A 16,643-nucleotide genomic window follows, 5' to 3' on the forward strand; every position below is an offset into this window, starting at 1 on the left:
AACCGGGTTGTCTGCTTTCCACCAGACACTGGAAGGTGAATACACCTTTTAGCAGGACAATAACCTAAAATGCAAGCCCAAATCTACATTGGAGTTGCTTACCAAGAAGACAGTGAATGTTCCTGAGTGGCCTTGTTACAGTTTTGACTTAAATCTGTTTGAAAATCTTTGGCAAGACCTGAAAATGGTTGTTTAGTAAAGATCAAACAACCAATTTGACTAATAATAATAATAATGGGCAAATGTTGCACAATCCGGTTGTGGAAAGCTCTTAGAGACTTACCCAGAAAAACTCACAGCAGTAATCACTGCGAAAGGTGATTCTGACATGTATTGAATCAAGGGGTTGAATACTTATCTAATCAAGATATATTAGTGTTTTATTTTTCAGGATTTTTTAATTTTTTACAAATGTAATTTTTCTTCCACTTTGACATTGCAGAGTATTTTGTGTAGATCGTTAACAGAAAATGACAATTAAATCAATTTTAATCCTACTTTGTAACACAACAAAATGTGTGAATACTTTCTGAAGGCATTGTACATTAATGTATTCAGCGACACTTAGCGTCTTAATTTCCCTCTGCATTCAGAGGTCAACAGGGCGCCGGTCCACTAATGCAATAACATGATTCTCTACCGACTTCAGCATAGTGGGGAAGCATGCCACATCGCTTCCCCCACCCCCTGTCCCAGAGGCCCGTACATTAGACTTCCAGTCACATCGTCTCACAGACGAGTGGATGAGCCTGCAGTGCGCCAGACTGTATGATCTGCATATAGATGAAGAAGAGCGTCTCCCCCATAAACACACACAGAATTAGCATGGCCAGTAATCCTGCCAGAAATGATCATAAAACCAGCCAGAATAGAGTCGTCTCATTGTCTAAATGTATTACCCCCCTCCCCTCGCCACCTCAAGAATAAACAGAGCTCAAAACAAAGTCACGGTGTAATTCTCTCTTGGAGGCGCATGGATCTCAGATGAGGCTATTTGATGCAGGATTTGTTAAGAAACGTGGTGTCTTTCACAGTAGAGCCCGTTGATATCGCTAAGTCACCATCAGGACATTCTTTGTGTATTTGTGTCGTCGTTGGGAGTTGTGTGTCATGCACTGCAGCAGCTTGTTATCATATCTCTTACAACACTGTTTACTAGTTGTCGGATATGCAAATAGAAATGAATGACAGCCATCGTAGCGGCAGGTAGCCTAGTGGTTAGGACTAGTAACCAAAAGTTTGCAAGATCGAGTCCCCGAGCTGACAAGGTAAAGAATCAGTCGTTCTGCCCCTGAACAAGTCGGTTAACCCACTGTTCCTAGGCCGTCATTGAAAATAAGAATTTGTTCTTAACTGACTTGCCTCGTTAAATAAAGGTCAAATAAAAGGTGCGTCCCATGGTGAAAAAATTAAAGCCTGTTATTACAACTTTCCTTCCCACAACAATGTGCGAGTACGTTAAGGATGGCTATTACGTAGACTCACTCACCCAGCCCCCCCCCCTCTTGTCAGCAGCTCATCCATAATAAAGACGTAAGAGCCTTGGGCAGCCTGGGCATAATGAGCAGTGGATCTCATTGAGTGCTCAGGAGGAGGCTTAGATTGCCTACTGAAAGTATTATGAATGTTAATCTGTTGGACTCACAGATCATCCAATAATCGAGCTTGCAAGACAACACTCTATTAACGCAGAGTTAACGTCGGGGGGGACCCCCGTCTCCGTGTGTGTGTGTGTGTGGTAGCCAGTGACATCTCATTCGCCGCAAAGCCCAAGAGTCCACAAAGCACAGGGCTCTCGGACAGTGTGTGCGGACTAGAAACATTACGCTGCACAGCTCATCTCGTCAAGCCACTGAGAAGCTCATCTGGGTTCGGGATGGAAATGCAGGGCCCTCAGACAGATTGCTTCTGTCAGCCTTGTGCCTTATAAGCATTGGTCTCTCTGTGTTTATGGTTATTTTCATGGAGCTTTGGTTAGTTTAACAAGCTTTGTTTAGCAGTTGTCAACTTTTACACCAGCTGTTTTGATTTTACTGTCTGCAAGCCTTTGGGGGATTTAATTGAATTTCATCTAAGATGACAAACAATTTTCCGTTCTTTGTCCCTGCTTGGATATTGACATGCATGTGGTTACACAATACAGATTTTATTTTCAGTGTGGCGTTAATGACATTGAGTCTCCATGTTAGTCTAAACTGTGATATTCAAGTACTGCCCTTTGGTATCATACAGTTTGCAAGGGCTTTACGCCTTCTGTGCTCTTAATGGCCATGTACTCTTATAATCGCCACCGCGCACAGCCAGAAGAGGACTTGGTTTCTTCCTGGGTTCAAGTCTTTCTAGGGAGTTTTTCCTGGCCTCTGTGCTTCTGCATTGCTTACTCTCTGGGGTTTTAGGATCAGTTTCTTTATAAGCACTTTGTGACGACTGCTGATGTAAAAAGGGTTTTACAACTGCATTTCATTTGATTGATTGCTCTAGCTCTACATATAAAAGTGACTCAACTTCAAATATCCGCTGCAAACGGAAACTGCTTTGTTGGTGTGGATAACAGGTTTCCTGTCAACTCACGGTGGCTGATGAATGAATGACCTTGAATTGACGGTTGAGTTTGAGAAGGCACAGGAACTCAACGTAGAGGGAGGAGAGGACAGGGCAATGTATCACATAGCTACATTAATGAATGTATAAGTCTGATAATTGACATCCCCCCTCTTTTTTTTTTTATAGACTACCCCAGTTTAAAGAGGAGGCCAAAAGTTTTGTGGGCGCCAACATGAAGAAGGTAAAATCAAATTAGGCTTAATGTTGAATGTGCCAGTACTGTCTGGCTATGGCTGATTTTCTTGCATCACCCCCTCCCCTTTTCTCCTCCGGGTTCCTGTCATCCCCATGGTGCTGTGAATAATCATTGTACTCTACAGGGATGTCCACCGCAACAACAACTCTTTTTGCCAGGACTTTGCTCCCTCACGGCCAAAAAGAAAACTGTCAAAACAATCATAATAATATCTTGTCTTGACGTGTAGAATTGCAACTGCATACCCAATATGCCTTTCCCTCCCTCTGCTTCCACCCATCGTGTTGGCGTGCTTTTCCCAATATCACCGCCATCTCATTAAATGCTGCATTTTTTATTTTATTTGAGTTCCTCTTTACAAAATGCATATTTGCCTGTGTTCCCTCCCACAGATCCCATCCTGTATCCTGAATACACAGGCTCTTATGTGTACAGAGCAGCCTAAAAACACCAATCAGAGGGGCTTAGTAAGGGTACTTGTTAAAAACACCTTTCGATTGGCTCTCGACGAGTGCATTGAAATAGGCCAGAGTAGCATGGCTATCTGGAGTGAATGCATGAGAGTGCATTTTAGGGATATTTTAGCATTTTCTTGTAACCTGGGTTTAAAGGAATTTCATATTTCTACAACATAAATTTCACATAAATTATTAACAACTTAAGAAGACATTTCATTATTTTGTGGTTAGATTATTTATTTTTATCCCACTAAACTCAATTTAATTTAAATGAAAATAAATACAGGTTAATGGTTTCAGGCTGTACGACAAATTACGTTATTTCAGACTGTTCATGTATTCATACCCATTTCTATATACAGTGCATTTGGAAAGAATTCAGACCCCTTCTCTCTGTCCACATTTTGTTACGTTGCAGCCTTATTGTAAAATCTGTTAAATGCATTTTTCTTTTCCTCATCAATCTACACACAATATCCCATAATGACAAAGCGAAAACAGGTTTTTAGAAATGTTTGCAAATGTATTAAAAATAAGAAACAGATACCTTATAAGTATTCAAACCCTTTGCTATGAAACTCCAAATTGAGCTCAGGTGCATCCTGTTTCCATTGATCATCCCTGAGATGTTTCTACAACTTGATTGGAGTTCGCTGCAAATGGAAACTGCTTTGGTAAATTCAATTGATTGGACATCATTTGGAAAGACACCTGTCTATATAAGATCCCACAGTTGACAGTGCATGTCAGAGCAAAAACCAAGCCATGATGTCGAAGGAAGTGTCCGTAGGGCTCCGAGACAGGAGATGGTGTCCAGAAGGACAACCGTCTCCGCAGCACTCCAACAATCAGGCCATTATGGTGGTGGTCAGACAGAAGCCACTCTGTAATAGGCACATGACAGCCCGCTTGGAGTTTGCCAAAGAACTCTGACCATGAGAAACAAAATGATCAGGTCTGATGAAACCAAGATGGAACTATTTGGCCTGAATGCCAGGCGTCACGTCACGTCTGGAGGAAACATGGCACCATCCCTGAGTTGAAGCATGGGGGTGGCAGCATCATGCTATAGGGATGTTTTTCAGCGGCAGGGACTGGGAGACTAGTCAGGATGAAGGGAGCAAAGTACAGAGAGATCATTGATGAAAACCTGCACCAGAGCACTCAGCACCTCAGACTGGGGCGAAGGTTTACCTTCCAAATGGACAATGACCCGAAGCACATAGCCAAGGCAACGCAGGACTGACTTCGGGATGTCTTTGAAAATCCTTGAATGGTCCAGCCAGAGCCCGGACTTGAACCCGATTTGAACATCTCTGTAGAGACCTGAAAATAGCTGTGCAGCGATGCTCCCCATCCAACCTGACAGAGGTTGAGAGGATCTGCAGAGAAGAATGGGAGAAACTCCCCAAATACAGATGTGGCAAGCTTGTAGCGTCATACCCGAGGAGACTCGAGGCTGTAATCGCTGCCAAAGGTGCTTCAACAAAGTACTGATTAAAGGGTCTGAATACTTATGTAAATGTGATATCTAAGTTTTTTTATTTTTTATATATATATATATAACTTTTCCAACAATGAATTAAAACTAGATTTTGCTTTGTCGTTATGGGGTATTGTGTGTAGATTGATTGGCTGACGAAAACAATTGAATCAATTTTAAAATCAGGCTGTTATGTAACAATGTGGGAAAAAGTCTGAGTACTTTCCGAATGCACTGTATGCATTGTGTGGTTTGGATTGGACATTTCCCTGGCATTTCTGATTTAGCTTCATACCACAAACAGTAGAGAAGAACACAAGTGGTGCTTTTATTTCACAGTCATACCCCATCAAACCTAGACTCCATGTGTACAAATACAAATGTTGATGGGCACCAGAAATCCCGGGCTGTATCACAACCGGCCGTGATCGGGAGTCCAATAGGGCAGCGCAGAATTGGTTCAGCATCGTCAGGGTTAGGGGAGGGCTTGGTCAGGGGGCTTTACTTGGCTCATTGCGCTCTAGCAACTCCTTGTGGTGGGCTGGGCACCTGCAGGCTGACTCGGTCGTCAGTTGAACAGTGTTTCCTCCGACACATTGGTGCAACCTGCTTCCGGTTAAGCGGCCGGTGTTAAGAAGCGCGGTTTGGCGAGTCGTGTTTTTCCAAGGATGCATGACTCGACCTTTGCCTCCCGTGCCTGTTGGGGAGTTGCAGCAATAAGACAAGATAGAAATTGCGGAGAAAAAGGGTGTCAAAAAAATGTCAGCTTGAGCTGTTACAATGTGAAGTTTGCCATTCTGTCTGATTGCCTGCCCTTCACTGTGCTGTCTGGTTTGGCCTGCTCATTTGTGAATGTCTCCGTATGGATCCTGCCTGTGTCGACCCACCCCCCGTAACCCGCTACCCTCTTTTCCAAACAAGCCCATCCCGGTGGGGTTTGCATGGTACTCTGTTTGAACCCCCCCTACACCCCATGCATCACTGAGTGAGTTCCTTGTCTGTGTGCTGCTGCTGACATGTCGTCCATCACTAATCACGGGCACCTGCCCCCTTCTCTCCTGAGGCTTACAATATGTTGTGGAAAAACAAACGAGTGCAGGTAAGGAGATGACTGGTGACTCAGTTGGAGAATGACCATCCCTCCTCCTCATCTTCCCTGCCCCTCCTGTCCTCTTATTCTGAACCCACTAACCACCCACTTCTAAAGATTCAATACACAATGCTAAGGGGCAATTTATTTTAAACCAAAATCCAATTTGCATATGTATTGATGTAGTTAGATTCATTATAAAGTGTTGGAGTACACTAACAAAACCATGCCATGACCCTTTTCATTGTGGCTGCTTGAATTTGTTTCTTGTGTTTAATCCTGTGGGACTTTTTGTTGAATTTTCTTATTCCACCTTCGTACAGATATTGTATCTTGCCATTGGGGTGACTGCTATGCAATCTCATATGTTAGTAAACAGTGTTGTTTTTTCAGACGTCTGTGTATGACTTTCTGTTTTAAGACTGTTATACTGGGGCACTGTCCAAATACTGTATGGAAAAGGATCCTGTTACCTTTAAAAGATTAACCTGATACCATCATCTGTACAATATATGATGACATTACAACACCCTCTAGCCAAGAGCACAGCCAGTGGTTTTGTGTATTTGTGTACTGACTGTGTGTGTTCTACCGGTTTTAGCTGAAGATGCGTGCTGGTGGGATGAGTGAGTCGTCAAAGTGGAAGAAGCAGAAGCGCTCGCCCCACCCCCCCCGCCACATGGTGCGAAGTGCCTCGGGCGGATTGGAGCAGGCCCCTACCACCACCCTCAGCAACAACAACCTCTCTGGTGAGACTCAATCTTGTAAACTCAGCAAAAAAAGAAACGTCCTCTCACTGTCAACTGAGTTTATTTTCAGCAATCTTAAAATGTGTAAATATTTTTATGAACATAACAAGATTCAACAACTGAGACATACACTGAACAAGTTCCACAGACATGTGACTAACAGTTATGAAATAATGTGTCGCTGAACAAAGGGGGGGTCAAAATCGAAAGTAACAGTCAGTATCTGGCGTGGCCACCAGCTAGCTGCATTATGTACTGCAGTGCATCTCCTCCTCGTGGACTGCACCAGATTTGCCAGTTCTTGCTGTGAGATGTTACCCCACTCTTCCACCAAGGCACCTGCAAGTTCCTGGACATTTCTGGGGGGATGGCCCTAGCCCTCACCCTCCGATCCAACAGGTCCCAGACTTGCTCAATGGGATTGAGATCTGGGCTCTTTGCTGGCCATGGCAGAACACTGACATTCCTATTTTGCCGGAAATCACGCACAGAACGAGCAGTATGGCTGGTGGCATTGTCATGCACGAGGGACATGTCAGAATGAGCCTGCAGGAAGGGTTCCACATGTGGGAGGAGGATGTCTTCCCTGTAACGCACAGCGATGAGATTGCCTGCGATGACAACAAGCTCAGGCCGTTGATGCTGTGACACACCGCCCCAGACCATGACGGACCCTCCACCTCCAAATCGATCCCACTCCAGAGTACAGGCCTCGGTGTAACGCTCATTCCTTCGACGATAAACGCGAATCCAACCATTACCCCTGGTGAGACAAAACCGCGACTCATCAGTGAAGAGCACTTTTTGCCAGTCCTGTCTGGTCCAGCGACGGTGGGTTTGTGCCCATAGGTGACGATGTTGCCGGTGATATCTGGTGAGGACCTGCCTTACAACAGGCCTACAAGCCCCCAGTCCAGCCTCTTTCAGCATCTTGCGGACAGTCTGAGCACTGATGGAGGGATTGTGCTTTCCTGGTGTAACTCGGGCAGTTGTTGTTGCCATCCTGTACCTGTCCTGCAGGTGTGATGTACGGAGGTATTGATCCTTTGCAGGTGTTGTTACACGTGGTCTGCCACTGCGAGGACTATCAGCAGTCCGTCCTGTCTCCCTGTAGCGCTGTCTTAGGCGTCTCACAGTACGGACATTGCGATTTATTTCCCTGGCCACATCTGCAGTCCTCATGCCTCCTTGCAGCTTGCCTAAGCCATTTTCACGCAGATGAGCAGGGACCCTCGGCATCTTTCTTTTGGTGTTTTTCAGAGTCAGTAGAAAGGCCTCTTTTAGTGTCCTAAGTTTTCATAACTGTGACCTTAATTGCCTACCTTCTGTAAGCTGTTAGTGTCTTAACGATCGTTCCACAGGTGCATGCTCATTAATTGATTATGGTTAATTTAACAAGCATGGGAAAAAGTGTTTAAACCCTTTACAATGAAGATCTGTGAAGTTATTTAGATTCTTACAAATTATCTTTGAAAGGCAGGGCCCTGAAAAAGGGATGTTTTTATTTTTGCTGAGTTTATGAAAATGTTCTTTTCACACATTTTATTGTTTTTTCAGACCGTGTTAGAAACAAGATCGGTGGGATAGACATAGAAGGTAACTAAGGAAGGGCACAGACAGTCGGCTGATACTCGAACCCCTAAGTCGACCGCGTTGTAATAACCCGGAAGACAGACAATTGATCAAACATTATCAATGCATGCCCCGCCCGCCACACATCAATAACAAATGCCTCTTCGGTAAAGAACAGCTTAGAAAATCATATTTGGTCCAAGGGGGCTTCATTGTATGTGTCTTTTAAACTTACACCTCATAGATATATTAACATTTATACTGTCATGCATTTTAAAGCGGAGAGATGAATAGCATGGATAAGTCTAGGCGATCTTCAACAAAAAAAATGCTTATGTAGCTAACACAGGTCTGTGTGTTTCTACCAGGTGGAGTCTCATTCATCGAGCAGGATAGTTTGTCTGTTTCAGACAGCGTGGCCTCCTCCATGTCCACCCCCACAGACAGTGGCCTGGACACCTGCTCCAAGGCCACCTCCAGAGAGGACCTGACAGACCTGGACCAGAGCAGCTCTGCCGCCACCACCCCTTCCACAGAGCCTGGACACCTGTACACTCAGGTAGGGGGACACTGGAATCAGCTATGTTATGTCACTTTTTGCATATTCCTAGTCTTCGTTCGTGCTCATTAATGTTCATACGCTGATGTTTCTGTTTCCCCTGCCAGTCTGAGGGTAGGCAGGTGGAGCATGCCCAGTCAGCCTCGGTGGAGTCCATCCCTGAGGTCCTGGAGGACGGAGAATCTGTGACAGAGCATTCGGACTTAGCCTCATTACATGACATGGACTATGTCAACCCCCGAGGAGTCCGCTTCACACCACAGCAAACACAGAGAGACGGTGAGGATGGTGAGCCATCCCACCACCGCCAGCATTGTTTGGATTTCACCCTGTTCCACTTCGCATTTCACCTTGTTTGTCTCCTTTTGTGTCTCCTCACGTCTCAACCCATGTCTCACAACTTGTCTCTGCGTGTCTCCTTTTATATCCCGTGTCTCACCCCAACCTGGCATCTCACCCAAATGATGGCTTTGAATCCTCTCCTAACTGTCATGTTGTAATTTCCTAACCTCCCAGGTGCGGCTCTCATCCCCTACTCCCTGCCCTGTCTGCGGGAGCTCTTCCGCTTCCTCATCTCACTGACCAACCCCCATGACCGCCACAACACGGACGCCATGATGCACATGGGCCTGCAGTTGCTGACCGTGGCTCTGGAGGCGGCTCACATCGCCCCCTACCAGTCACTGCTGGGCCTGGTCAAAGACGAACTCTGCAGACACCTCTTCCAGGTACTGTACACCACAGGTTTGTTCAGGAGGGGAACCTTGTATTGCGTCTGTTCAACACAATACAAGGTAACGACCGTGCTGTTTATTTCTATTTCAGTTGCTAAGTGTGGACCGTATGAACCTGTATGCCGCCTCCATCCGAGCGTGCTTCTTACTCTTTGAGAGCATGCGAGGACATTTGAAGTTTCAGCTCGAGGTACTTGGGAGTGTTCATCTTCTTTGCATTTGATATTGTCACAAGTGATCACACACTAATGACTAGTTTAACACAACCACACACAAGCTGAGTCATGGTAAAAACCAGCAACTGAACAGAGTGACCAACTTAACCACCTTCTCACATTCTGCAGATGTATCTGAAGAAGCTGATGGACATCATCACGTCAGAGAACATGAAGATGCCCTATGAGATGAAGGAGATGGCCCTGGAGGCCCTGGTGCAGCTTTCGAGGATCCCCAGCTTCGTCACCGAGCTCTACATCAATCATGACTGTGACTTCTACTGCTCAAACCTGTTTGAAGACCTCACCAAGCTGCTCTCCAAGGTGGGAACTGATGATGCCTGTTCTCTGGCCACTCACACTCACTTGATGATCACTCCGGAGAGCTTAGGGTTTTGTTTACTTTCTAAAATCTGCATTAGGAGAGTGTCCACTGTCCCGTTCAGTCAAGGCTTAATACTTCATTTGTTTCCTTTTGATGCACACTGTCACGCTCCATGCTTTTCATTTTCAGGGGAACATTGTTCTCTTTTGTTGAACTATGGTGTGTTTGTGTCATGTTGTCTTGCAGAATGCCTTCCCTGTGTCCGGACAGCTCTACACAACCCACCTCCTCTCACTAGAGGCCCTACTCACTGTGATTGACAGCACTGAGGCCCACTGCCAGGCAAAGGTGCTCAACAGCACCACTCAGCAGGACCACTCAGCAGAAATGGTGTTGGCAGAAGGGGAGTGCTCAACCAACGACCGTACAGACACAACCACGGGTACGCCGATTGCTCTCATACACTTGGTATACTTTCTGCTTAGTTGGTCTTATACTATAATGGTCTTTGTCCATCATTTACATTGACAATGGTTGTATTAGATGTGTATAGAGGGTTATTCATTAATGTTTTTCTGATGTGGTTGTAGAAGCGAGCAGGCAGGTGAACAGTGCCAACGGTCAGAATGTTCCAGAGGCTGACAGTGTGCCCCTACCACCTACCAGCGGGCACCTGATGGCAGAGAAGATGAGACTGGGCAGACAAGACCAGGAGGAGACAGAACCAGGTAAGTTTGATTTTACTAACCAGTGGCCAGGTCTCCTCAAGCACTGGGTTAGCATTCAGGTTCATAGACATGAATGAAATTGATTTAAAAGTGAAAATTCAATTTTTATTTTAGCTGAGAAGAAAGAACCAAAAAAGCCACAACGCTTCTCGTCTTGTTTACCGGATTCTCAAGAGCTGTTGGACATCAGAAATAAAAAGAAGGTATGTTTTATGATTTTGTTGTGCATCTGTTTTAAATGACTTATGCGTGGCCGTTAATGATGTTTCCACACGTCTTGTAACACAGACTTTGACATAAACCATGCATTGACAACAGTGGCGTTTGAGTCTGCTTGTGGATCTCAAGTTGTGATCTGACCCGCTTTGTGTTGCTAAGATAAAGTGATCATATTTATATTGTACGATTCCAGCTGCTGAACAGTGGCACAGAGCAGTTCAACCAGAAGCCTAAGAAGGGCATCCAGTTCCTGCAGGAGAAGGGTCTCCTCAGCAGCCCCATGGACAACAACGAGGTGGCCCAGTGGCTCCGGGAGAACCCCCGCCTCGACAAGAAGCAGATCGGAGAGTTCATCAGTGACCGCAAATATATGGAGCTACTGGACAGCTTTGTCAAGTAGGAGCCCCAGTCCTCTTATTATTACCGGACAGCATGATGTACAACCAGTTGGATCTGCTCCTTCATTGAATTGCACTGAAGCTTGGCTCGGGTTACTAGTGCAGCAATGAATAGTGAAGCAGTGACGTTTTATTTAGTTGAACCCTATAAATGGTCTTTAATCGCTAACAATTATAAAATGCAGTACAAAAATGGATATGTATAGCTGAGTAAAAAGAAACTGAAGAATATACTTCAGAATATCCATATTAGTGAATTATACTCATTCTCACGTGCAGCACGTTCACCTTCCGAGGGCTGCGTATTGACGAGGCGCTGCGTCTGTATCTGGAGGCCTTCAGACTGCCAGGAGAGGCTCCGGTCATCCATAGACTTTTGGAAACCTTCACAGACACCTGGCATGTAAGTCAGCTGCCTTACCCCCCTTGGAAGACTCTCTTTTTCCTCACACACATGCACAGGGGCACAGGGAGGGACACACTTCTTCCATTACCGCAAGGCAATCGTTGCCACCAACTGTCCCTATCATCATGTAATTACGTCCAGTGGAACTGTGACCCTGATCTGAATCAAGGACAGGGACATTAGTCACTCAGGTAATTGGGGGAACAGGATAAAGTTGCAACTGCAAGGCTGACATAACAGAGCCGGCCTGTCTATCAAGGGCAGGGGGACAAAACTGCTGGCTGCTCCTTAAATAACCGGAGAGGGTCGTCCTCGTGACCTGGAAAATATTTTATTGTAATGTCTTTTCATAGTCTCCCTGTCCATACACAATCGCCTTGAATGAGTTCACAGATATTCTTACTGCACACACACACACACACGTCTCTTTCCCACTATTGAGCAGTTGTGATTGCACTTTCAGCAGGACAAATATAAACTCAGCAAAAAAAGAAAAGTCCTTGCACCTTAACATGTGTAAATATTTGTATGAACATAAGATTCAACAACTGAGACATAAACTGAACAGGTTCCACAGACGGGTGACTAACCGAAATGGAATAATGTGTGCCTGAACAAAGGGGGCGTCAAAATCAAAAGTAACAGGTGGTGTACCACATGAAGGAGGAGTCTTCCCTGTAACGCACAGCGTTGAGACTGCCTGCAATGACAACAAGCTCAGGCCGATGATGCTGTGACATACGGCCCCAGCGCATGACGGACCCTCCACCTCAATCCTGCTCCAGAGTACAGGCCTCGGTGTAATGCTCATTCCTTCGACGATAAATGTGAATCTGACCATCACCCCTGGTGAGACGAAACCGTGACTCGTCAGTGAAGCGCACTATTTGCCAGTCCTGTCTGGTCCGGCGACTGTGGGTTTGTGCACATAGGCGACGTTGTTGCCGGTGATGTCTGGTGAGGACCTGCCTTACAACCGGCCTACAACAAGCCCTCAGTCCAGCCTCTCTCAGCCTATTGTGTACAGTCTGATCACTGATGGAGGGATTGTGCGTTCCTGGTGTAACTCGGGCAGTTGTTGTTGCCATCCTGTACCTGTCCCGCAGGTGTGATGATCGGATGTATTGATCCTTTGCAGGTGTTGTTACACGTGGTCTGCCACTGCGAGGACGATCAGCTGTCCGTCCTGTCTCCCTGTAGTGCTGTCTTAGGCGTCTCACGGTACGGACATTGCAATTTATTTCCCTGGCCACATCTGCAGTCCTCATGCCTCCTTGCAGCATGCCTAAGCCATGTTCACGCAGATGAGCAGGGACCCTGGGCATCTTTCTTTTGGTGTTTTTCAGAGTCAGTAGAAAGGCCTCTAGTGTCCTAAGTTTTCATAACTGTGACCTTAATTGCCTACCTTCTGTAAGCTGTTAGTGTCTTAACGACTGTTCCACAAGTGCATGTTCATTACTTGTTTATGGTTCATTGGACAAGCATGGGAAACAGTGTTTAGACCCTTCACAATGAAGATCTGTGAAGTTATTTGGACGATTTATCTTTGAAAGACAGGGTCCTGAAAAGAGGACGTTTCTTTTTTTGCTGAGTTTAGATGTTTTGATATGCCCAAAGGTTGTTATATTGATGTGTGTATCTGGAACTCAGCTGTTGATGTGACAAATAAAATTTGATTTGATTTATACACATGCGCTGAATACAACAGGTACAAACGTACCGTAAAATACTTACTTACAAGCCCTTAACCAACAATGCAGTTTTATCAAAAATGAGTTAAGAAAATATTTACTAAATAAACTTAAGTAAAATAAATTGTATTAAAAAAAAGTAACACAAAAATAACAATAATGAGGCTATATACATGGGGTACCAGTACAGAGTCTGTGTGCGGGGTTACAGGTTATTTGAGGTTATTGACGTAATATGTACTTGTAGGTAGGGGTAAAGTTACTAGACATGCATAATAAACAGAGCTGGCTTGTCTGTCGAGGGCAGGGAGACACAACCAGCAGGGCCACTGACTGCTCCTTAAATAACCAGAGAGGGTTGCCCTCGTGACCTGGAAAGTATTTCTATGGACAGAGGGTTATATTAGTGTGTCTTTCCCTGTGTGTGTAGAAAGTGAACGGCTCTCCCTTCATGACCAACGACGCAGGCTTCGCCCTGGCCTATGCTGTCATCATGCTCAACACGGACCAGCACAACAACAATGTGCGCAAGCAGAACATCCCCATGACTATTGAGGTAAACACACACACACTATTTATTTCTCATGAAAACTCGCTCACTATTTTTATATTTAAAATATATTTTATTGATATAAATGGACTAAGTTACTATTCCTACCAATTTAAGTTTTCTACTACTACAAAACAAAATCTTATCCGATCTTATTTTGTCTTAAATTGAAATGTTCAGAAATGCACCTATAACCCACATATGTTAGATATGATATGAATCACCTCTTATGAGCGCTTTGTGCCATGCAACGTTGGGTTTCACAAGAGGCCCCTTTTAGACTTCCAGCCGACTTCCAGTAACAGCTGTGCCCAGTGGTGGTCTATGGGATTAGGTCATCCTGCTTAGTCAGGGGTGGAAGAAGGGAGGAGGGAGAGAGGACGTGACTGGAGGGGTGGGAGAAGTGAGGGGGTGGGCGAGGATAGGGGGGAGGACGGGGGGAGGTGTCCTGGCTCCCTCTCTCTGTGTGAGTGACAGCACCTGAAGACTAAACACAAGTCCCATGGGCAGGGTTCTGAAGAGGCCTATGGTGGGCCATTCTCCCACACAAGACATACCCGATCCTCGGTTGCCATTTGGAATTGTGAGGGCAATGAAATTCCCACTGTTCAGTTTACTAACTCTAAGCACAGTATATAACAACACCGTTATTACGGATGAAAGTTCTTATGATGTGACCTCCAATTGTCATTGGCAATTGTCAAATGCCATGATACGATATTCCGAGGCTCATGGCAATAGTCAAAGATGCTATTGCTCTGAATTATACTCAGCTAGTGCATAGTGCAACATTATAGCTCTTCAACAAATATGTCGGTGTGGAAACAGCTCTGCTGTCTCTGGCTGTCAGTCCCATGATTACTTGGCAGGCATCACGACCAGCTGCTTTGTGTCTGTGGAGGCTATTGTTACCGTCGTCTGCTCCACGCCGACCCTGAGCCCTCACTTTGTTTATTTCTCTGTCTGTCCATCCCGCTGCAAAGCATCTCGAGTTTCCCCTCTGGTTTACCTGCCATTAGGCAAAGCACGCAGCCAACCAGGAGCCTTGATTCGATCAGTCAACACACGGTGGATGTGTTTATTTGCTGTGGCTCTTGGCCTCGATCCTGTTTGACTAACACCACACCTAACTGTATTAAGTGACACATACGTTGGTAAAGCTTGGACCCCTACCCCCTTAATTTTTGGATGCTCAATTAACAAGAGCATTGCATGCCAAAGCATTGGATACCAGAGCCAGGCTAGCTGGCAGAGCTCCACAATGATTCGTGTGATGAGGGTGCCCTGATTCCCATATTATCAGTGTTAACTGTCTTTCTTCCCCCCTTTCATGTAGCAATTCAAGAAGAATCTGAAGGGTGTGAATGGAAATACAGACTTTGATCAGGATATGCTGGAGGACATCTACAATGCAATCAAGTAAGCCATAGTCTTATGTAGATCTTATATAGAAATGTTTGTGACATACACACACACACAAGATGAAGGAAATTAATCTTCATTTCAAGAGGATGTACTTATTTGTTTCAGTGTTGGCACTTTGACAGTGTCTTTTTTTTTTCATGTCAAATGACCCACCCTAGATGATCGAAGTTGCCTTAGCAATCATGGTATTCTCTGTCGTGTAGGAATGAAGAGATAGTGATGCCAGACGAGCAGTCTGGCCTGGTGAAGGAGAACTATGTATGGAACGTGCTGCTCCACCGGGGGGCCACCTCCGAGGGGGTCTTCCTCCATGTGCCTGCCGGCAGCTACGACCATGACCTGTTCACCATGACCTGGGGGCCCACCATCGCAGCCCTCTCCTACGTCTTCGACAAGAGCCTGGACGACACAATCATCCAGAAGGCCATAGCTGGCTTTAGGTACACTAGGCCTGCTCAGATGTGACCGACCGGCTCGATTCGGTCTTATGTATCAACATTTTAAATTGTGTTTTTTTTTTACAGTGAATAAAAGTAGAGACTCAGAGATAGAAAATGGTATGTCATACACTACAGTTGGGAAAGTAATTCTGCTTTGAAAGTTGATAAAGTTGTAATCTCACTTTTGAGAAAATTACCCTTAAATGTTTTGTTACCTACTGGAAGAACTTTTTGTCTACACCCATTCAGCTTCGTTCACCCCCTTTTAAGCTTTAGCCCCACCCATCTCTTTAAGGATTCACATGTGAGTCTATGTACTAAACAACCAAATATTTCTAGACTAAAGGCTGGTTTATACTACGGGTGTGTTCGTAAATTTAATCTGGAGTGCCAGAGTATGCTCTGGGCGTTCATAAACTCAGAGCGTTGCCAGATTGGCCATTTGTAAATTCAGAGCGTTTCGCTCTGAGAGCTTCAGAGCTTTCTGACCTGACAGCAGTCAAGCACCCAAGCTACAGTACCTGGTTTAACGTTGGCTATCTTGCTAGCTGCTTCCTGACACAAATGAGAGAAGAGCTCACTCTGACCATTTTACTTGCCCGAAGCAGAGCTGGTTAGGCTGTTTTTATGTTATCCAGAGTAGAGGTCGACCGATTAATCAGAATGGCCGATTAATTGGGGATGATTTCAAGTTTTCATTACAATCCGGAATCTGTATTTTTGGATGGCGATTTTGCCTATTATTTATTTATTTATTTTTACAACTTTATTTAACGAGGCAAGTCAGTTAACACATTCTTA

The 16,643-nt window shown here is 45.1% G+C and overlaps 1 protein-coding gene across 1 annotated transcript in view; it reads left to right on the forward strand.

Annotated features, from left to right (window-relative positions):
- LOC118400598 (Golgi-specific brefeldin A-resistance guanine nucleotide exchange factor 1-like) overlaps window positions 1–16,643 on the forward strand; it is a 122,703-nt gene that overhangs the window by 81,638 nt on the left and 24,422 nt on the right. Inside the window, exons 8-22 of the mRNA XM_052477092.1 lie at window positions 2,731–2,785; window positions 6,433–6,580; window positions 8,521–8,711; window positions 8,819–8,990; window positions 9,228–9,439; window positions 9,537–9,635; window positions 9,790–9,984; window positions 10,232–10,427; window positions 10,576–10,713; window positions 10,828–10,916; window positions 11,126–11,328; window positions 11,610–11,733; window positions 13,858–13,983; window positions 15,314–15,396; window positions 15,606–15,842. Of these exons, the coding sequence (XP_052333052.1) occupies window positions 2,731–2,785; window positions 6,433–6,580; window positions 8,521–8,711; window positions 8,819–8,990; window positions 9,228–9,439; window positions 9,537–9,635; window positions 9,790–9,984; window positions 10,232–10,427; window positions 10,576–10,713; window positions 10,828–10,916; window positions 11,126–11,328; window positions 11,610–11,733; window positions 13,858–13,983; window positions 15,314–15,396; window positions 15,606–15,842 (2,268 nt within the window). The remainder of the gene's footprint in view (window positions 1–2,730; window positions 2,786–6,432; window positions 6,581–8,520; window positions 8,712–8,818; window positions 8,991–9,227; window positions 9,440–9,536; window positions 9,636–9,789; window positions 9,985–10,231; window positions 10,428–10,575; window positions 10,714–10,827; window positions 10,917–11,125; window positions 11,329–11,609; window positions 11,734–13,857; window positions 13,984–15,313; window positions 15,397–15,605; window positions 15,843–16,643) is intronic.

This window comes from Oncorhynchus keta, chromosome 2 (assembly GCF_023373465.1).
Source record: "Oncorhynchus keta strain PuntledgeMale-10-30-2019 chromosome 2, Oket_V2, whole genome shotgun sequence".
Classification (NCBI taxonomy): domain Eukaryota; kingdom Metazoa; phylum Chordata; class Actinopteri; order Salmoniformes; family Salmonidae; genus Oncorhynchus; species Oncorhynchus keta.